Source organism: Ostrea edulis, chromosome 8 (genome assembly GCF_947568905.1).
Source record: "Ostrea edulis chromosome 8, xbOstEdul1.1, whole genome shotgun sequence".
Lineage (NCBI taxonomy): Eukaryota > Metazoa > Mollusca > Bivalvia > Ostreida > Ostreidae > Ostrea > Ostrea edulis.
Window position 1 is genome coordinate 5,035,308 of NC_079171.1, and position 23,779 is coordinate 5,059,086.

General features: G+C 35.3%; 1 protein-coding gene and 1 pseudogene across 1 annotated transcript; both read right to left on the reverse strand.

Moving 5' to 3' along the window:
• Nucleotides 1-7,762: 7,762 nt before the first annotated feature.
• Nucleotides 7,763-12,287, reverse strand: LOC125682092 (uncharacterized; annotated as a pseudogene).
• Nucleotides 12,288-13,061: 774 nt separating this feature from the next.
• On the reverse strand, nt 13,062-15,401 carry LOC130049384 (uncharacterized; the record flags this gene model as incomplete). Its single annotated transcript, XM_056146840.1, has 4 exons — nt 13,062-13,154; nt 13,990-14,112; nt 14,628-14,831; nt 15,054-15,401. Coding segments are annotated over 4 exons (768 nt in total), but the record flags the coding sequence as incomplete, so codon positions are not given.
• Between the last annotated feature and the right edge of the window lie 8,378 nt (nt 15,402-23,779).

Consider the following 23,779-nt stretch of genomic DNA (forward strand, 5'->3'; position numbering starts at 1 on the left):
TTCACATCTGTATTGAAATTAGAATAAATGTAAAATCCTCATGATATTTACATTGTAATTGTCAAGTCCAACTACCTAGCTTATCCAAAACAAATGCAAACAAGAGGAAAATAATAATGTGATTGACTGTCAAATATGAAATAAAAACTATTCCCACAAATGACCCATGTATTGTACATCTTTAGGATTTGGTAGCCATGTTCTCACAGTATCCACTACACATGTTGGCATAATGTCACGTCTGTGCCATTCCTGTCCTGGCTGAAAAAGTTCCAAAGCTCGCAGTTTTTTCTCGGTATATCGGGGATCACTCCATACTCCACGATGTAAAAGCATGGTCCAAAACCTTTTATATTTTTCTTTTCGCAATTTTGAATTCCTGGGATGAGGCGGTCTGAATGGCTCCATTTCCCACCATAATTGCCTGTTGATGTCGTCAGTGATGCATGGTTTGCAGAGGCAGAATGGACATTCGTCTTTGTTACTGTCTTGCAGGATGACAAATTTTTCTGCATCATCTCCATTATTGTCAATGCACTCAGTTTCCAAATATCCAGTTTCTAATTCAACATTTGTCTGCACTTCTTTGTCTACACATTCTGGTCTTACACACGTGTTCCCGCCAAATTTCTCTTCCTGTGATGAGTCAATAGAGTGAAAATCCCAGTCACTATGCAGAAACAAATGTTTTATGGCCTCCATTTGCATTTCACTTACATCCAAAATTAATCTCTGCCTTTCACCCATTATTCTTACAAAATACAATAACACATTGATGGAAAATGGTCTCTAAATGAGAACACTGTAGGTACTAATTGATGCAGCTGTGTGAAGACTGACCTCCCCCCATGATGATATGGGTGATAAGAGAATGGTTTATAGTTTCTGCAATTTTGTTATAAGGCCAAACAGAGGAGAAATTAAATTTTATTAATATTTATTTTTTTAATTTTGATTATTTCAAGAAATATGAACTTGAAATTAAAAATTAGATAAATCAAAAAGTAAATTTTCAAAATTAGCAATGTTTGTAGGGTTACACTATTCCTCTTTTTCATATCCATTACTCTCCCCTTGGCCCCACAGGGAAAACCCATAATCAATTTAGGATGGTTTCATGTTACTGAAAACCGATATATAAGTACAATTTCTCTCAGAAACATAAAAAATCTTGTATTAGAAATCATGGCAAAAAACGAAGAATCATCAAAGAAACGTCCACAAAATTTTAGGCTTGAAATTCCAGGTGATGGGGAATTTAAAACTAAAATTCAAGGAAAATTGCAAGAGGTGAAAACATTTCTTACTTCCAAGCGCAATGCACCTGTAAACAATGCTGTAATAATCGAGGAACTTTTGGAATTTTGGCTAAAAAAAACACTCCGAGGACCAAAGTATTGAGCTGAATCAAACACAATTTCCTTCAACATATCTTCAAGTCAGAAAGAAGGATGTAAATCAAAAAATGTTTGTTTGTGCAGAATCATCACTTCTAAATATATGTGAACTTTGTGAAGCTCATACAAAAAACTGCAATGGAAAATTAAAATTTTTGAAGAAAACCATGAAAGGACATGTTCTTTCTTTGCGCCTCCAATGTTCCAAGGAAAAAATGCAGTTATTCCTGGTCATCCTCACCATATCTGCCCAATGACGAATATCTAGTCAACCACAGAATATGTCATGGCCTCATGTGTAGTGGAATGCTACCATCTCATTACACAAGATTCTCTAATGGAAGTGGACTAGGGTGCATCAACTGGTCCAGGAGGAAACAATTTTTTGAACTGTATAAAAATTCTGTCGAGGCCGAATATAAAGATTCCATCCAAGATTCTCTACATGAGGAAATCGGGAGTTATGAAGACTTGGATGGCATCAATATTTTAACAGATGCTAGACATGGATGGCGTAAAAATGCAAAAGACACATCTGTAGTGGCCATCGGTGAGAAAAGTCACAAAGTTTTGGATTGTGTCCATGTCACAAAACAACAAGACCCAGTTTCTCAACGACATGAAAGAATTGGCACAGAAGCTATTTATGACAATTTCACCTCCCAAGATGTCACCATCAAGATTCACTCGCATGACAGAAATCTAAGTATCAACAAATTCATTAAAGATACAGAAGAAACAACAAATCAGAATGATTTATGGCATTCGGGTAAATCACTCAAGAAATCACTCAGAAATATCTCCAGTGGTAGTAGGAAGTCGGAGGGTTTTACCTGGAGTGAGCAGCTAGTTGACAAGACCGAACCGATCGCCACTCATATTCATTGGGCTGTTCGTCATTGCGAAGGAAATCCAAAAAAGCTTCAAGAATTCATTGAGAATATTATTCCACATTACGAAAACTCACATGAAAAGTGTCATCCAGAGTCAAGATGCAGAAAAGATAAAAATTATGAGCCTTCCAGAGTTGTATTGACCAGTAAAATTGCCAAAAAACTTTTAGAAAATACGCTTAAAGGATCTGTTATTTATAAATATCCTGAGGATTATATTTTGGGAAAAGATACTTTCTATGTAGAGAGTTTCAATAATGTCATGAACATATTTCAGGACAAGAGAATTGTTTTTGGTGTAGATCAGTATAAACTGTGATCAAACCTTGCTGTGTGTCATTGGAATGAGAATGTTGACAGGGAGCATACCTCAGTGTATCATTCCAGAAATCCAAATGCACCACGAAATCAGAAAGGGAAGAAAGTTTACAAAAAACTAACATTTAAATACAGAGAAAAAATTTGGTGTAAATATATAGAGAGCTTCTATTGAAATGAATTGTAAAGATATATTGAGCCCAGAGTATTTTGTATGAGTATCAATATTTTTAATTGAAATAATTCAAATTATTTTTATTTCAATCAAGAGTGTATATTAATTGTATTCGATAGTCAATCAATAAATCAGCAGTAGGTGTTGTAAATCCTGCCTTGTATATACTATCTAGAGATTATCACTGTGGGTTATTTGTTTAGCCAAGTAACACGTGTGCTCTGTTCTGTTATCAGCATGCTGGAATTTATTTTTAACTCGGCTGCAGCAATAAGCACCGCCCTACACCAAATTTGCTTAATTGCACTACCACCGGATTTTCAAGTAGGTCAATCTCGGCCTTTAAATTAATATATATATATATATATATGTGAATGACCTCAGACAGCCCTAGGAGTGGTGACCTCAGACGGCCCTAGGAGTGGTGACCTCAGACGGCCCTAGGAGAGGTGACCTCAGACGGCCCTAGGAGTGGTGAGTCTCTAAGGTGCCCTCAGACTACCCCCCTTAGTACTCTTGTTTCTTCATAACATAGTTGATATTCAACGAACATATCATTAATGATGATATTTTGTCAATATGTAGTTCAATATTTGATGTATAATCAAGCATTCTCAAAGTTTAACACGTATTGACTTTCAAACTCAAATGTTCATAGTAGACGTTCATGTCGTATACCATATCATGCAGACAGAGAGCAAAAATACGCGGGAAATCGTTATATCATTCCCTTTAATTAATTTCTCGGTAACGAATGTTACATCACGAATGTTACATCTTGACACGTTTGTCAAATTTCAGACCAACCAATGACTTCTGCAAAAGAAATGTTAATATTTTCATTCTCTGTACACTACGAGATTTTCTTAAAAGGGATAACATTTGCTCTGCAAATACGTTTTCATAAAAAGTTTATTGTATCGTGTTACATTTCTAAAATCGAAATGCCAAATTTTGAGAATAATGATAACTTCTTCTCGATGCCACATCCAAATATCGCTTGATGAATATTTTCTCTAAGTTTTGAATATTTTAGCGCCAAAATAGATCAAAATCATAAAGATAATACGAAATATTTGTCCATACATTGTGTGTTTAATTGAACCTATGATCACAGAATATAATCTGGCGACATGGAGTAATATATACACCACTGCTTAAAATCATACGCAAAATGTGTTAAACTTTTATTGAATGAAAATTTAGGAAATACAAATGATATTAACGCAAAGAAAATTAAAAAACACGCTCTCAGATTTTTATATTTGCTTGTTCAATTTTAAAAATTGAGTCGGCGACAGTCACGTACGTTACAAAATTGGGGTATCTACGCTTCCTACCAAGTTTATAAGTAAAGGGGAAATAAAAAGTATACCATGCCTAGGGAGGCTATGGGTCCATGAATGTATAGCACACAAAATATATGATTTGATATACAGCCACCTGCCAAAGGTTTATAGACAAAATGACGGATCTAAATTCCAACTTCACAGAAGTGGCTTGTTTTTTCTTTTGTAAATTCTATATATAGATAACGGGGATTCCGTATGCATACCATATATAAGTACAGGGTCTTGTGTCGTCATATGTGACGTCATGTGTTGGTATTTGTTTGATGATCGTCTGATACAAGCTTCTGAATGTAGCTATGGGAAATTCTAAGCATTTATCGCCAGCTGTGAAACAAATTGTCGTAGACGGTTACAGACAAACGGGAAATTATTCTGAAACTGCTAGGGTATTGAAAATGGACCGGAAAACGGTGTATGCTGTTGTAAAACGGTGTGAAATTCGAGGAAGTGCGGGAAGTCACCTGATGCAAATATAATTGAAAACATTTGGTTTCTGTTGAAAAATAAACTTAAACGCAGACTTTCTAATATAAACAATGTCACTGACTTGGAGAGAAATATAAATGACATCTGGATTAACATACCCGTTACTTACATACGGAACCTCTATCGATCCCTACCTTCCAGAATGTTGAAAATGATCAGATCAAAGGGATATATAACAAAATACTGAGGTAAGATTTATTCTCTTTGTAATTTTATAGCCACTGAAAATCCGTATTACGTTGACGTTTAGACATTGATGTCCGCCATTTGTCTATAAACTTTTGGCAGGTGGCTGTAGAGTATTTTCTAATAAAGTGCCGGCGACATCGATTGCACGCTTTTATTGACTTTGAGTGAACTGCTGTTTGTAAATGTCTACCTGGTGATACCCTGATTTAAGATCAAACTTGAATAAATAGCAACTTCTTTAAAAAAGAAATGTATAGTATTATTCCAATCTTCAAACTTGACCTTCCTATTTTGAAAATAAGGATTCAATTGGCTCAAATTTAAAATCAACCTCTGCTTTCCACTACTTTTATTGATAGCAACACTCAGCGGACTGACCACATAAGGCCGGGATGGAACTCCTTCAATACATCTTTAAGAGCTCTGAAACAGACTTCTGAAACTTTGTCACCAGAATGTTGTGCAGATACTTCACGTTCATTATTACGTTCTCCAGTAAATTCTTGGAGCATATTTTCTTCATGAAACTCTCTATATCGTGCAAGGAAATCAGTCTTAAACTGTCGATTGATCTCAGCAAAAAAGGTATCTTGCACGATGGGCAGCGAATTCTCGAATTATTTCACTACTTTATACGCACTAATAACTTTTTACAACCAATCGAGAATTGGCTGTAAAAATAAAAACCGCTGACATTAAAAAACAAACGCACGTGTTACCTGGAACGTTTATAAATATACCAAATATAAACAGTGAAGTGATTTCCTATACACAAAACACCGGGAAAACTCGCAAAGGGTCAACGAATATGCGAACTACAGTGCTGCACTCTCTAAAGCACGTCTGCTATGCTAAGAGTTCGCAGGTAAGAGACATTCTCTCACCAGAGGGCGTGTTACACATACACCTCTGTCAACGCTTGAGAAAGTAGTCCTGTGTCACATGATTAATCTCATCACATGACGCGGTTAAAATGGCAGATTTTGTACACACTGCAACAAAACACTCAAGAATGGATTGTTTTATTTGTTTTCCTTTTGAAGTTGTGACATTTGAATTGACTGGATAAAATGGTGGAATTATCCACTCCAACAAAACAATCAAAGATTGATTGTTTTATTTGTTTTTCGAAAGAAGTTGTGACATTTAAATTAGCAAGACGGAAACTGTTGGCAGAGGATTTTAATTCTAAACTAAATGAAATCCTAGGTGCAAAGGTAGTGGGTGCTTTGTGTGCTATGGATGCAGCAGTTTGCCGAAATTGTTACGGTAAGGTGTTGAAGTTAAACGATTTTCTTCACAAGACTTCATCTTACATAGCAACGGGTGCTTCAACAACTAAAAGGAGTATGTTGTCACAAATAACCCCAAAATCACTTGCCGTCACCGACTCAGTGTCCACGGTGCGTGGAACTTCACGAAAACAAGTCAAAAGATAAAGATTTCTGTGTGTCTGTGCCTGAAGAAGTGCCTTTCTTTGACCAGGATCACGATCACTCGTATGTGACAATGCAGGAAGCTCGTCACGAGGATGTGAAGGAGAAACAAACACTGCAGTGTTTGACAGATATTTTTACTGAACGAGAAATGTAAAAGAAGGTGATAAATACAATTGGATAAGAAATAATTTTTATGGTATTGTAAGTTTGTAAGCCTACTTGAATTCCCAATATGGATTTCATATTTTTGTTCCCACGATCACAATGGTACAGTTCGCGTCACAAGGGTTTGGTCGCATGTATGTTAACGCCATAATTATGGCAGACCAGCAAATTGGAAATTATCATTTATATTAAACTAAAAGTATCTGACGAGACAGTATTGAAAAGATTGTTTTAGCATGGTAAAGTTTACTCTTGTAGCCCATATTTTTATAATGCCTGTAAAAATGTTTTTTAACAAAAACCTTCATTATCTTGATTTAATTATGTATGCTTTGTGCAATTTTCTTGCGAGTTTTGTAAAAGGTGAGATTTGCCTTGAATAGTGGAATTCTTAGTAGATTATGTTTCTCAGTAAATTTCAACATTGAACAAATAAATGATATTTTATCTCTCTCATCTTCCAGGATTTTAATGTCATGTTACAAGGTTATAACAATGCATCAGGTTTTCATAAATTTATTTTATCAACAACATGAGAGGATGAAGAGATGAAGTAAATTGATTAACTTGTAAAACACAGCATTTACATTTGTGAAGATACAAGTGTTTATGGTTTTAGGGAGACTGTTGAAAACTGACCTGAATACAGGTAACAGACACTGCAGGGTTTTGTAGTGTCATTAACAATGTTAGGAATTATACCCAGAAAATGTTTTTGATAAGGAATAAAGCAAAAGAATACTTTTTATTTCCATTGATATATTAGAATTAAGGAGGTATGTTACACCAGAGAAATTTGATGTAGATGAAAAGTGTAGGATATGTACAAAAATATTTTGATTTGAAAATTTACTTTATTTTGTCAAAAAATACAGTTTTAGTAGAAGGTAATCAGAAAAAAAATTAAAATCCCTGCTGGACCTTCGACCTACAGTTCAGCAGTCGGTATTCTAACCTACTGAGCTACTCGGCTGGATATTTAAATGGAAAAGGAAAAGTCAAATATTGCTGATATCGATTTTGTCATCCATGTTTATAAAGGAAGTCAGTCATTATGACGATGTAGAGTACTACCTTAACAAGATTTGAATGTAAATCAATGTTGCCCCTATGAACGTGGCAAAATGTGTCATTATCAGAGCCAAAACCTTTTAGCTCCTTGTGTTACCTGAAATGGAGATTTTATCTGAGAGAACAAAGTTTATAACAGTAAGGAATTTGTTTTTGGAGAATTAAAAAAGAATGCGGTCTAGGCCAAAAAAGGGGGGGGGTGGGGTGGTGGTTCAGTCGGTTAACAGTAAACACATTTTTGGCTTGAAAATAAGACACACATGGGAACTATTTAGTTTTATTTCTTATTTCCACATTCATCACAGCTGCAGGTCACTGTCACTGAACAAACAGAGCACCATGAACATCCACAAATCTTATCATCTTTCTTGAAACCAAATTCTCCTAGTAACTTGTTGCGAAGGCACTCTGTTGTATTGTTGCAATACATGATGATATCGTCTTGGATTCCTGGAAGGTTTCTGGCAATATCTCTATTGCTGTAATGCAAAGTGGCTTTGGAAGGTTGACCTTGCCTTCCAGCTCTTCCTACCTCCTAAAAGTATAGAGATAAGTTTCTTGGTGGACAGGCATGAATAACATGCGTAACATTTCGAGGGTCAAATCCAATTCCTGCAATTGATGTTGTAAGAATCAATCGAATTTTTGGTTCTGGTTTCCTCAATTCCGCTATAGTGTAGTCAATGATATATTGATCTTGTCCAGCACATATTGCACTATATAATGAATCATGTATATTGTTATTTGAGAATTTACCTTTAAGGTACATTACAGTTTCACTAATGTAGTAGACTGGAATAAAAAGTAGGGTCACTGGGAACTTTTCCTTCAATTCACATAGTTTGTCACAAATGGGTAAAACCACATGTTCACTCCTCAAGAACCTCCCTCGAAGAAGTTTTCTTCATCTTGGTAAAGAATATATTTTTGTCGGTCTGGACTAGCCTCTACTAATTTACAGTTATCCATGTTTAGCTTTTTAGGAAGCCCTTTCTTTTCCACGGCTGTTAATGTTCCACTTAATGCAGCAAACGGTATATTGGGAAAGAAAACCTTGAGACTGCCTAGCTTTTTTAATGCCTTTCGGAATTCCTCTCCCCTAAACATTCCATTACAATGTTAGGGTTGGCAAAAAAGTGGTCAATATGAGTATTGACCTGGCCAGTGGTCAATACCGGTCAATTGAAAATTATTTGCTCATTATAGTCTGTATTATTGGTTATTTTAAATATTTCAGTGGCCATTATCTTGATTATGGTAAATACTGTAATTCATAACATGCACTATCAGTTTATGATATACTTGGGCCCCCCAAAAAATATGTTGGTTTCCACTCAAAAGGTAGATTGCCTAGTTAACTGACATTTCTTTTATGATGACAAAGATCTAGATATTGTTAAACATTTTAAGTATCTGGCTGTTTTATTCTCCAGATCTGGATCCTTCAATGAAACCAAACACTTTTTAGCAAAAAAGTCAACAAAAGCTATGTACCGAATCTTTAAACAAGCGCGAAGCCTAAATCTATCAATTACTGACTAATTGCATTTGTTTGATAAAATTATCTTGCCAATGTTGATATATGAATGCGAAATAGGGGGTTTTGGTAATAACGATGTTATTGAGAAGGTGCATTTAAAATTTTGTAGAATTGATCTGTTGAATCTGAAGCAAAATGCATAAAAAATTATGATATATGGAGAAATGGGCAGATACCCATTAGATATCTATATCAAAACCAGAATTATAAATTTTTGGGCCAGTATTGTCATTGGCAAGGAAACCAAATTGTCATACCTAATTTAAATGTCAAAATTATATCTTATCAAATTTGGATATTCATAGAATACATAAAATTGCAAGGTTCAAAATGACAAATCACCGCTTACCAATGCAAGGTGAAGATAACGAACAGTGATCAATCTCATAACTCCTACAGGCAATACAAAATAGATAGTTGGGCAAACACGGACCCCTGGACACACCAGAGGTGGGATCAGGTGCCAGGAGGAGTAAGCATCCCCTGTTGACTGGTCACACCCGCCGTGAGCCCCATATCCTGATCAGGTAAACGGAGTTATCCGCAGTCAAAATCAGTGTGCCAAGAATAGATCCTCCAAGTTGATGTCAATTTGCCAATTATATTTTGTAATATTCATTTTTGTACATGTATATATGTATGTAATTCAACTCGCATGTATACATGAATTTTAGTGTGATTGTCTATGTATTTCTCTATGTCATGTTGATTGACGTATGAGAATAAACGAATTGAATTAAATCTGAGGGGGTGGGTTGGTGATGTTTTTATAACAATAACATGTTCATCTCTGGTCCCAGAGTATGCTAATTAATTAACACCTGTCAGCTCTACATCATGTGCTCAGGTAATGTCCAGCTACCTTATTCTTAATCTGTCCAGGTACATGTAAACAGGTCTGTTTCCAATTGCCAAGCTATGCTATCTGTGACCCTCTAGTATAGTACTGAAGATACTTTGTTCACAGTTTCAGCAAACCAAATGTATTAATTAAACTCATGAATCTAATGAAAAATATTAATCTATAATTGATCCATATAATGAAAAGACTTAATTTATCTCTATCTCTGCAACAAATACATGTACAAAAATAGGGAAATGGACAGTTTAAATCACAATTGACCAGTATTGACCACTTGGGGAGTATTGACCGAGACGGTTAAAACCGGGGGTGGTTTTAACCAAACTTGCATTACATTTACAGTATATTAAATATAATTTCAGACTGTTTTGCATTAGGATACACGGTGGTACTTACATGTAATACATTAAGTATTATCATGTTCAAAATGTCTCATGTATGAACATTTTTATTTTTAAAGTTCTGTCGTATTTTCCAAGAGCTTCAATCACTTTCGATTCCATGTTTACATATTACATTTCCAGTTGCGCGTCTTATATTCATACGCGTAATACACAAAGTAGTTCAATATTCAGGACTAGAAAACAACGATTTTATATAATTTACAGTGAAGATCAATTTAACTGAACTCAAATCATTTTAAAATATGACTAAATACTTAGTCCAAAACATAAATGATGCATGTTAGGCACTTTTACAAGATTTCTGTAAATAGCCGTTGACAGAGGGGTAGTGCGAGAAGCGCACGAAACTCTGGGTAGAGAATGAGGTAAGAGAGCGAGAATTGCACGTGCAAACTCAGAGGACTCCGAGCCCGACCAGAAATACCTTGCATTAGGGTAAAGTACGTTACCTTCAGCGGCAGTGGTGACGTGTCCACGTGAGTGAAATATTCTCGAGAGGGATGTTACACAATATTCAATAAATCAATCACGAATTCATAAACCAGGGACATTTACATGTCATTATACATACTTGTTGTCTGGGTTGTCAAAGAGGAATTGGATGAATCAAGTGATTCACTTTTGGGGCATGCTTTGTTGGAATTGCATCCAGATTAAGTGTGACTTTCTTCGGTTTAATGCCCATGTGTTCAATCTCAAAACGTTGTCTAAATCTATGGCAAAATGACCAGAACACAACGCTTTGGTTGGACCGGACCACGCCCCCTCTCATACCCCCTGGCATGTTTACATCAGAGCTGTTCAAGATGTGACGTCACACGCTGGAAACTTCACGAATAATATAAACGATACAGGCAAACACCTGATTGATTGATTGAATAATGTTTAAGTTTCCTCTCGAGAATATTTCACTTATATGGAGACGTCATCACTGCCGGTGAAGGTCTGCAAAATTTAGGCCTATGCTCGGCGCTTATGGCCTTTGAGCAGGGAGGGATCTTTATCGTGCCACACCTGCTGTAACACGGGGCCTCGGTTTTTCCGGTCTCATACGAAGAACCGCCCATTTATCGCCTTCTACGACAAGCAAGGGGTACTGAGGTCCTATTCTGACCCGGATCCCTACGGGAGACACACCTGAGTCGTTATCTTCGCTTGCAGGAAAGATAATAACATCGCGTTTTTTGCATATAATTTGGAATAATACTTAGTTATTAAATGTTTAAAAATATATTCATATTCGTTATTGATAAGACACGCATCCAATTGCGTTGAGGTGTGCGACGGAATACGCCACTTGCAAGGGCCATAACTGCTTGTGTGCCAGCATATGCGCTACCACAAGTAGTTATGAAACTGCAACCGCCACTAATGGGGTGACAAGAACCAATAGTGACGGCGGCAGTACTACAATGATGGTCACCGCGACCAGGGCTGGCTCATTACTAAGCTGGGTATGCATTACCCTGATCCTTCATGAAATAATCTATTGTTTCTTGCGAGTTATTCAACAACAAATCATTTCCACATAAATAAACCCCATCCTTATGAAAAAAATTCTTGTGCTTATCCTCGAATTGTGCATGCTTAATGTATGCCCCACCCTGTGATGTAATAAATCGAATAGCCTCTCTGTTTTAGTTCTGGCATTTTCCATGACTTTGACGTTACTAGAATAACGCCATAAGCACCTGGGAAGAAGCCATGACCAAGCTAATTTTGAATTGCGGAAAAGTTTCGATATCTTTGGAAGTGCCGCATGCAGGTGCTGTAACAGGGCCTTCAACTGGACAAGACCCAAATTGTTTGCCCCAAAGTGAATAATAATGAGATTGAGGTCCTCTTCTAATTGTCGCAGCAGCTGGAGTTTAGGAACCAACTGACTTAATGCCCCACAGTGAATAATAATGTGATTGGAGTCCTCTTCTAATTGTCGCAGCAGCTGGAGTTTAGGAACCAGCTGACTCGATATTATTCTCCATAGCCTTGGCACCATATATGTGTATTTGGAACATTATGGTTATGACTCCCTGTTCTTGATGCTAAAAACGCTCTCTTGATTATGAATGATCCAACTATCCAAACTTTATAATAGCCTAAATATAAATCAAAGGCCTGAAGGGCCATAATGGCTTACGGGTTTGATATGGATGTAAAATGTAGGGAAAATATCCACATTTTACTCACCATAATGAAATTGCTTTTAAAATTTGTTCAACTAGATTTATTACCTAGTTTCAAAGCATAACAATAGTCAAACCAAGTACTTGGTGATTGTTTTAATCTCAGCATGTTACAACACTGGGTGGCAATGTCAAACTTTCAAATCATAGCATCTTTCATTTCATATTAAAGCAATATCAATTATAATCATTGGGTGTTTAAATGCACTTCATTTGTAACTTTTATTACATTCAAGTTACGAGTAAAGCAAGTGTAGCTATTCCTTTGCATAATATGTAGGACTTTTAAAAACTTTGGAGTTTACTATGAGGAGAAAATCAATTTAGCTTTGCTCCTATTTCAGAAAATGAAAACCAAGCTTTCAATGTAAAATGTTTTATTGAGCACTAATATACAAAGGTCAACTGATGTTGCATTTTTTTCAATTTGTAGATATTATATTCATATAAAGAATACACAATACCTAAAGTGTAATCAACAACAGTAAGCAGAAATAAAGCAATATGATCAAAATATATTGTTGTCAAGAAAAAGATTCCCCATATTCATATGGTCAGTGTATAGTTAAAAAATTCAACAGGTCCTTTCATAGTAAATCAAATATATATGTGGCAAAAATGGGCAGGTATTTTTTATGACTATGATTGTATGATATATTGCCTGAGTATTCCAGTAAACTCTACAAAACAGGAAAAAAACAACATTAACATAAAATACTGCTTAACATGTGCACCTGAGACAAAAATCTGGTCTTTTGTAGACATCTGTAAATATTGCAAAAAGTGTCCAAAAGGCATACTATCATCAACTACCAAAAAGAACATGAGTAAACTATATAAAAAAAAAGAAACAATGCAACAAATTACAGTCACACTTAAACAATCACAAATAATGTGGGTAGTTTGTATGAACAGGCCTGTTTACAAACACACCACGTAAATCAAATTATAACATGGGCAACTGCTTAAAAAAATGCATCCAAGCAATTTTTTTTCAACTAAAATGCAATGTAAACAAAGGTCTACAACTATATTCTATACATCAAACTAAGGATTCTACAACATGTAATTCTTTAAAAATGATACACAATAAGTACAACACAGTGCACAAGTTTTCCTGAGTATTTAAGTAAACTGTATACAAAACAAGAGCCAATAACATACAAAACTGCTTAACATGTGCACCCAAGACAAAAGCATTTTGAAGATTCTGGCGAAAAATACAGTCAAAAAGAAGTCAAACAAAAGTGGATTACATACTACAAAGCACCAACCAATTTTTACACACACACACACACACAGCATAAGAACAAGATAAAGAACTAAAGACTTAATAATGTACATTTTAATATTCCAAAAAATCACCAAACAAATTTCTTTTTAATGAGCAGGCTAAGGTGCAAAACACCTGAGAAATCAAACAAGGGTCATATATGAACAGTTGCAATCTATATAGAATTTTAAATTAGGGAAATAACAAAACATGGAAACTGATTTGAGCAGAAATTCAAATGCCTTAATGGTCATGTGGAGAATGTTGTTTTCTTTCACTGTTGCTGTGGCAGACACTGGCAATTTCTTTGTTAGATTGTTCTCTACATCTACAGCTGCACAGCGTAGTGCACTGCCCAGGATTGCCTTTGTCACAAGATATTCTGGGTATTCCCCATCCTCGTCAGCTATGAGTTTGAAATGCAGGTTATCAGTCACTTCATACCCTATAAATTGAAGGGTTTTTGCAACTTCTGGAACCGTAGCGGTTCCAGAGGTTGCAAAAACCCTTCAATTTATAGCGTAAAATATGAATATACTGAAATTGTTCAATATTGTTTTTAAAAAAAAATAGATAACAAATATAACAACATAATTACAAATATTTACATTTGCAAATATTTTCCTTAGATGAACCTATTGAAAAGTAAATATGTGCAGTTCTGTATCAAACTGAAAGGTCAGAGGTCATAGCGTGACCAAATAACACAGCAAGATGACAACTTGCCTACATATTTTTGTCATAGTGGAAATGGTTTCGTATTTTCTAACTCGATAGCGATGACAGAGTTCGAGCAATAAAAATGTATGGATATTATTTTTTTCCATAAACAGAAAGGCAAAATGTAGTGTTAAAACATTCAAATCAATGAAGATTTTGCCTCAATCGTGGTAGAAACAGATTTTTCATCATTATACACTTGTACAACGACGTTTGTTAGTGTGATATGGCTCCCAACTGGTGTTTTCTGTTTTGTCAACTCCCTCCACAACGATACCTTGCAACTTCCTGAGTTGTCCTTAACTTTAATGGTCCTTATATGTGTGTCCTCAGCATCCACATGTACTGATCTTTCCATCTCCTCCTGTTTAAAAAATACGTTATCACATAATCCTATTGAAATGACAGGTGTATCTATTACATAAGTTAAATTACTGTACGATAGCAACAAAGTTGAAATAAATGATAAAATACTTCAACCTCTTTCAAATATATTTATAGAGCATATCAACTAAAATGATGCATGTATCAAACCATTACTATTATACAATAAGGGTATTATTTATGTAGTAAAATAAATACTCACTGAAACAACCTGTCCCCTGAGAGTGACAAGCGTTTTCACTGGGGAAGTCTGCACACTTTTGATGTCCACCTTATCAGCAGGAGGTGGACAGGCAATTGCTTTCCCCTGCTTAATCAAGGACTCTGGGACTTCCAGGGGACCTGTCTTCAGGATTTTGCTACTGTTTGTAATAACAATGGATTTAGCACTGTCGTTCTTCATGATTACATTTAGCAACATGACGGTTGTTCCATCTTTAACGAGATTCAGTTTAGAGGTATCATACAGGACCCCTTTGACTGCCATTGTACTGTCTGCAAAGCCAATAACAACTGAATGGCGTTGTTCCCCACTAGCATTTTTAGCCGAGTTGCAACGAAGTTGAACTCGGCTATTGGTTTGGTGATGCGGGCGGGTTGGCGGGCGTCAACAATGATAACTCCGAAAGTTTAAATCCAAATTAAATGAAACTTTGATATATTGTTGGGTACCAGGTAAGGAAGACCCCTATTGATTTTGGAAAAAACGGTAAAAAAAAAATAGAATGGAAATTTCAGAAAAAATTGGTTTCCAGATGATAACTCACCAAGTTTACATCCAAATTAAATGATAATTGAAAATATTGTTATGTACCAGGTAAGGAAGACCCCCATTGATTTTGGAGAAAATGGGTCAAAGGTCAAGGTTACAGTGACCGAAAATAGATTTAAAATTCCAAAAAAATTTGGTTTCAAGAGAATAACTTGAAATTTTTTGATTTGAATCAAATGAAACTTGGATATATTGTTGGATACCAGCAAAGCATGGCCCCTATTGATTTTTGGAAAGAAAAAGGTCAAGGTCACAGTAACCGAAAATAGATTGAAAACTTCAGACAAATATGGTTTCTGGACAGTAACTCGAAAAGTTTAAAACTGAATCAAATGAAACTTGGTTATATTGTTGGATTGCAGGTTAGGAAGACGCCCGATTGATTTTGGAGAAAAAAGTCAAGGTCACAGTCCTGATAAAATATTGAAAATTTTAGAAATATCTGGATCTGCATGATAATTCTAAAACTTTAAATCCAAATCTTGTGTTGGTTAATTAAATGCCTTTACTATTTCCTTTGCAGGAGCTTATATAGACCAACTGTCTGGGAAGAGTCAAAGTATAGGTTAGATGTTATTTTGACGTTACTTCAGGATTAAGTTTTGGCGTAGAAGAAACGTCAAAATAACATCTAACCGGCTGAGACGGCATTTCATTGGACGACGAGTTTTTGTCCCGCCTGCATATAGATCTACTGATCACGTCGCCCCGCCCACAGTACTATCGATCGCATGACGTAACACCTGCCAGTAGTTGTACACTTTACACATTTTAAAATTATACCTGGACAAGATAAGATGGATTTTGACCTGGGCGATCTAGCTCTAGGGGGCGCTGTTTCAGGAAAACTATCCCCCACCAACATTAATTGCTGTCCCTTAAGCTGAAGAAGCAGAATCAAGATTTGCTAAACCTCTTACAGAAGAAGAAACAAAACAAACTTTTAGACCGAATTCCCAAGAAAACCAGGTCTAACACCAAATGGACAGTTTGCCTGTGGAATGATTGGGTAAATAACACATTAATTGCTGTCCCTAAAGCTGAAGATTTGCTAAACCTCTTACAGAAGAAGAAACAAAACACAAACTTTTAGACCGAATTCCCAAGAAAACCAGGTCTAACACCAAATGGACAGTTTGCCTGTGGAATGATTGGGTCAATTACCTATTATCACGCGCGGAAACTTACACCGAGCCCTATCCGTTACCACTCGATTTAAAAACAGTGGATTTACCTATACTTAATTTTTGGATGAGCAAATTTATTGTAGAAATTAGAAGGAAGGATTCGACGCCTTATCCCCCGAACACTTTAACACAGATTGCAGTCGGGATTCAGCGATTTTTACGGGACGAAGTAGGACGCCCAGATATCAACTTTTTCCAAAAAAGCGACCCAACATTTGACTTATTCCGGAAAGCTATTGATGCCCGAATGAAAGATCTTGCTGCAAACGGCATTGGTGTTCTTAAGGTATTCCATGTATAATGAAAGGATAATGAACAATTTTGAAGGATTTAGATCAACATAAATGTTTATTGTTAAATAATGATGAAAGTGAAGCAGATGAAATTCACATGAATGGTAGATGATTAGAAGCTGACCTTTTTGCACTTAAGACTTTTTGGAAGAGTTGTCTGCCCTTGGTAAAAATAAGAAAAATCTAATTTTCTAAAAATGTGTGTGGTCAATGATTAATTTTATTTCATATTTTCACTAAGAGAAAATGTTTGCAACTTTCTACCAAGAGATTTATATGAAAATATAATTTCTTTTTCAAATATTGTAATAAAACATGCTTTTCCCATATACTTCAATGTTAAATTCTATGTGAAATAAATCAAGCAGTAAACAAAATATTGAAAATTCCTATGGTGGATTATTTTTATTTGATGAACCCTTCAAAATGATACCATGATTACAAAAATTCCACCATCTATTTATTAGATATGAAATATGGTCATTATACATGGAATACCTTAAGAAACAAAAAGACCCTGCTTTATTATCAGACGAAGTAGAATTTTGGAATAAAGGTATTTTCAGTATGGATACAGGTCATGGATTATCGAATGCTGTTTTTTTTCCTACAATTGTAAAGGTCTAAAGGGCCGTTTTATAGAAAACCGCTAGAGGCAAAAAATGACTCAAAGTATCCACGATTTAAGCCCCAAAAAAATGTGTGTTTAGTGTCACCCGACCGACCCTATTTTTTTTTACCCCGACTCTAATTTTTTTATTGGAATATTAAAAATTATCCAGAAAATTTGTGTCTCTTAAAGACCCAACTAGTAAAGAAGTGCATGGGATAATGTCATCAATAGTAGTTGATAGAGTGCTTAAAACTATCAATATATCCAAAAATTACACAAATAATGATACACAAATAGCAAAATGAAAAAAATAATTAAAAAAAAACCATCTGATAGGATGACCCAATTTTTTTCTCAACATGTTACAGTAAACACTTTTTTTTTTTGGACCAAGTAAAAAATCATCTTCAAGATATTACTATATTGGAGTATTAATATTTCTGTGATTAAAATACTCAATCACAGCAAAATATAAACATATGAGGTATAATTACAAATACACTTCAAAATATAACAACCATGACTTATTGTCCACAACAGCAAATTAATCATAAAAAATAGCACTTTTCTCAGTTGAAAGATTACCAATAAAATATTGATTCCTTCCTTCACATACTCCCAAGAAGAAAAGTAGTTAATCCTGAGAACTTGACAGTTAAAATAAACCCACTGAGGTATGATTACAAATACACTTCAAAATATAACAAACATGACTTATTGTCCACAACAGTTATATTTAACTGCATGGCCTGGTTTCCTTGCAAGCATCTGTAATTTCCTAGGGTATAGTTTCTGGGTGCACATCGATACGTAAACCTCTCTAATCACTGTATCATTGTTATGTGTAAAAACTCGCACACATGACTTGACTGTTTTACAGTCTGCCAGCCCGTCTTCATTTGACACGCAAATTCCACATGTTGATGTAAGCTTCACAGGGAAAGCACCCGTTTTAATTAAAACCAAAGTGATGATTTCTAGTAACAGCATACACGGTATCGGTCGAACGTCCACCATGATGAAACAGTAGCCCTACTGCTCTAGTGTGAAAGTCCCGATATCCTAATCTCTGCATGTGCAGAAAAAAAAATTAGCGCCTGACGTAGTCACATGACTAGGTACATACGGAACATTGAGTCCACAGTGCACAATGCATACCCTTATAGTTTTTAATTAAAATGATGACAGATATTATGAAAAACACATAGCGCAAACTCTCTCTCTCTCTCTCTCTGTTGTATAACGTAAACCTTCATAGATTCAAAATGATGACAGATAGGTTGCGATTAAATAATGCCAATGACACAAATTACAAACTTAATTAATTTTTTTATTAATATGCTCATAGTTCAACACAAGGGTGTCTTTTTTGCTCATAATGACCGATACATTAATTATGTTGTTCATTACAATGTGATGTTTCAATATGTAGTGAAGTGATTTCAATTATTACAGACACAAAATGGTTATCGTGACCTAAATAAATATTGAAAGGTAAGATTTGATCGGTCAGTGCACCTGTCCCTTGCAGTGTAACTGACCTGTGAAAGTGTAACTGACCTGTGAAAATTGTAACTGACCTGTGAAAGAACAGATATTGCATTCTTTTAGATACCCTCTCCTTCACAAATTTCTACGCACCCAGTAACATAATCTGTTAATGTTATCTAGTGAGCTCTTTGAACCGTGGGAAATTCACTACATTGTATGTGTGGGTCTAATCACTGTAAATTTACATCAGTATTAAAACATTCTATACTATGATAACCTCCCAATTCTTGTAATTATTTTCAGTACCTATAGAGAAGAATAAATAATAAATGAACACATTTATATAAATGAATGAATAAATAAATAAATGGATCAATAAGTATCCAAAAAAATATTTAGCAATCTTCTATGAGTATTTCATCATTTTCATTCCGGAAATTCTTCAGGCGCAGGTGTGTACAAATGATCGCGGTCTTTTTAAAAAAGGGTTATCGCGCCATTGATAGAAAGCAGAAACACGTGTGAATGAGACGCTTCTCCCCCGTTCTTTTGTTTTCTCATCCAATCTTTTTCCAACCCCCACAATTTTAGGCTACCCTCGGGTATAAAAGGAGGGATACATTTAGCATAACTTATTGCGCATTAACCCTCACACCGTGCCACAATTTATCTGAGATACCCATTTACCTTTAATTCTGAAGATAGCGACCATGGCTGAAGAATTCTTTAACTTTCAGTAAGTGTTTAAAGAAATTTACATTTCACATTTACTTTATTTAAAAAAATCAATATATGCACCCAGGGGTGCATAAGCCGAGTTGCATGGGATACATTGCAAAGTCTGGAATGATGTGGCATAACTATTTTCTTTTTGAATTTTAAATCTATTTTTGGTCACTGTGACCTTTGACCCATTTTCTCCAAAACCAATAGGGGTCTTCCTTACCTGGTATATAACAATATCTTTAAGTATCATTTGATTCGGATTTAAACTTTCTGAGTTATCATCCGGAAACCAAATATTTCTGAAATTTTCATTCTATATTCGGTCTCTGTGACCTTGACCTTTGACCTTTTTTCTCCTAAATCAATAGGGGTCTTCCTGACTTAGTACCTAACAATATATCAAAGTTTCATTTGATTCGGATTTAAACTTTCTGAGTTATCTTCCGGAAACCAAATTTTTCTGAAATTTTCATTCTATCTTCGGTCATTGTGACCTTGACCTTTGAACTTTTTTCTCCAAAATCAATAGGGGTCTTCCTTACCTAGTACCCAACAATATATCAAAGTTTCATTTGATTAGATTGTAAACTTTTCGAGTTATCATCCGGAAACCAATTGTTGACGCCTAACCGCCCGCCCGCATCACCAAACAAATAGCAGAGTTCAACTTCGTTGCAACTCGGCTAAAAAATAATGATGATAAACCAGTCTCTTTGAAGAATATATATGGAACTAACCTGATTGGGGGGAAAAGCATTTTCTTAATTTAACGTTGGTTGTATTTATAATAATTGAGAATATACCATATATGGTTTTTTTTAAACCTGAGTTAAGATTTCATTTTAATATTTTTTTTAAAAAATGGGGTTTTTTTTCTTTGAGAAATCAATGTTGTTTGGCTACATTAAGATATTTATTACAAATGATGTTTTCAATTACTTTATCTTGGCTTAATAAATTACATAATATAAACGACATGAATTTTGATGCTCGACAAATAATGTCTCTTTGAAGTCAGTGGAATGCTCAGACCAAAACGTTGGAAATCCAAAATAATAAAAAAATATCATGTAAAGAATACTTTAATCTATTTCAAGTTATACCATGTCCTGATTTATTCCATTTATAAACTGCATAAAACTATCGCGACAGTAGAACTCGTCAGTGAGCAGTGTAGTCGAAACGTTCTGAATGTTACGATTTTTATGTAATTTTGAGTTATCTTTCTTGGACTGTAAAATAAATTTTTGTCTCTCCAGGGATGACAAATGTACTTCCTCACCCTCGAGATCCTTCGATGATTTTGAGCAAGAATGGTTTAGACTCGGGGAGGAGGCATATGTAGGAGTCTTTGAAACAGGGTAGATTGATTTTTGATTTTTCTTAACTTTGTATAAAAAATCATTATGGTAGATTAAGGCAAAAGTTTTTATAATTATAAAAGAAATTCTCCATAAATACAGAAATTCTCCTTCAGACTCCTATGTGGTGGAGGAGGTTCCCTTAAAGGGCATTAAGAGGAATACAAGTGAGACAGAAGACTTATTTTGGCACGAAGGTAGTTTTTATTTTAATACGTTATTTAAATCTTGTAAGTGTACGAGAATTATCTAAATTTTCAAGCAGGATTTTCCTTCACTTTTTATTTTATTTTTTATATTATATATATATATATATTTGGATCAGCTCTTTGGACGAATAAGGGATGTCCTAATTCGCCCCACTTTTAACATGGATTGGCAAGCCTAAAGACCAAAAACATGTAGTCTGCGTTGTAAATACGTTTGTAGATTAGTGTAGTTGTAGTGCTAGATGTATTTATATGTAGTTTTTGTTATTATGCTCTGTTGATATTGACCACATTATGTATTTCTTTTCGTTTGTCCTGAAGAAGAAAATTTGACAATCTCGTTGTTCGCGTCGTTGGTCATTTTAGTGCTTTGTATAATTTTTTGTATTTGACCTTTGTATCCATGTTGTGGATCCGACACTCGGAGTATCGGGTGTTGTTGGAACTTTATATATATCTACCTGATGTTATTTTTCCCCCAGAAAAATGTGTAAGGAAATTGGGAGAACATTCCCTCAGCAAAGAGATGAAGATGCGACATTAAAGAACTTTAGGTGAGAAAAGCATATGCAAGGTGAAGATAACGAACAGTGATCAATCTCACAACTCCTACAAGCAATACAAAATAGATAGTTGGGCAAACACGGACCCCTGGACACACCGGAGGTGGGATCAGGTGCCTAGGAGGAGTAAGCATCCCCTGTTGACCGGTCACACCCGCTGTGAGTCCTATACGTTGAATTCAATGTATGAAAAAGACCCCATGTCCGAACATAAACAGTTTTTCATGATTACATTTTAGATTTTAAAATGCTAATATACTTTTAATGTGCCTTAGTATAGGTTACTTTCATACATATTGAAAATAAAACCAAGCCTGCAGATATAGACTTTAGAAAGAATTATTAACATCTATTCACAAACTTTATGTTCTTGTGTTCATTGTTTTCAAAGGAATGACAACTCACAAAAGTATAAAGCGCTAGAGAGAAGAATGTGAGGATATAGTCCTGTATCACCTAACAGTGTTCCTGCATCACCCTGCAGTGTAGAATCGTGTCCTACACCACTTGTACCTGAATATAACACCGAATCTGTGCTGAAATTTGCGTTGGAATGCAGTCCGACGTCACCAATCGACGTAGAAGCGTGCCCTAATAATGAAGCATCGGACCCTGCACCACTTAACATCTGAATATAACCTTCCGACACTCAAATAGTCCAGTATCGCCAAGCTATGAAGAATCGTACCCTAATAATGAAGCATCGGAGCCTGCACCACTTGCATCTGAATATAACCTTTCGACACTCAAATACAGTCCGGTATCGCCAAGCTATGAAGAATCGTACCCTACACTACTAAACTTAATGCCCAACCTTCCAGCACCAGACCATAAATTGGCACCCGCACAAAGAGTATTATCTGGGAATTGTACGTCAGTGTCTTCTACATCACAGCAATATCCGCTTAAGGAGGAGCTAAATGCGTTATGTGAAGTGGTGGAATCTATCAGAGTGGACGTTTTACAAACATCAATACTTGTGAATTATATCCAAGATTATTTAAAACGTAAATATGACAATTAACATTGAAAATCTTATGAATCATGTTAATAAAATGTAAAACAAAAATGAAGTGTTATTCTTCAAAAGTGTAAAAGGGGGGAAAATCATTTAGTAACAAGAAGTAAACAGTGCATTTACTTACTAATATAAGACACTGTCTTCGTGTAAATAAAAGTGCTTCCTAGCTCTTTGCAGAATAAAAATTTGAATGAAATCTGGACTATATATATATATTGGATATCTAAGGTGTGTCTGACAAAATTCCAAGAATGGAATCTTTTATGGGTTGTATCCTAGGAGTGGTGCCCTCAGACGACCTTAGGAGTGGTGACCTCAGACGGCCCTAAGAGTGGTGGGTGGTGCCCTCAGACTACCCCCCTTACTACTAACAAATGTGTTATTGTTCCCGTATTCACTAGCATATACAGATATCCTCTGCAAGAAATACAGACCATGTTTTCCTCTGCTACTGTCTTATTTATGATACATGTAACAATGCAACTCTACATTTATCAATTTGCTAGAATTCAGCATCTTTTCATAATATATCTTAGAAATGAAGGGGTTAATCTCTGATGATTGTTCTGTAGTGGTTTGTATTTTTATTTCCATAGCCCTGGTTTCGTAATTTATATTTACTTATTATTTGCTAGTATTTCAGTATGATAATGTTATTTACATTGAGTTTTCAGTTATTACTTACGTAAAAC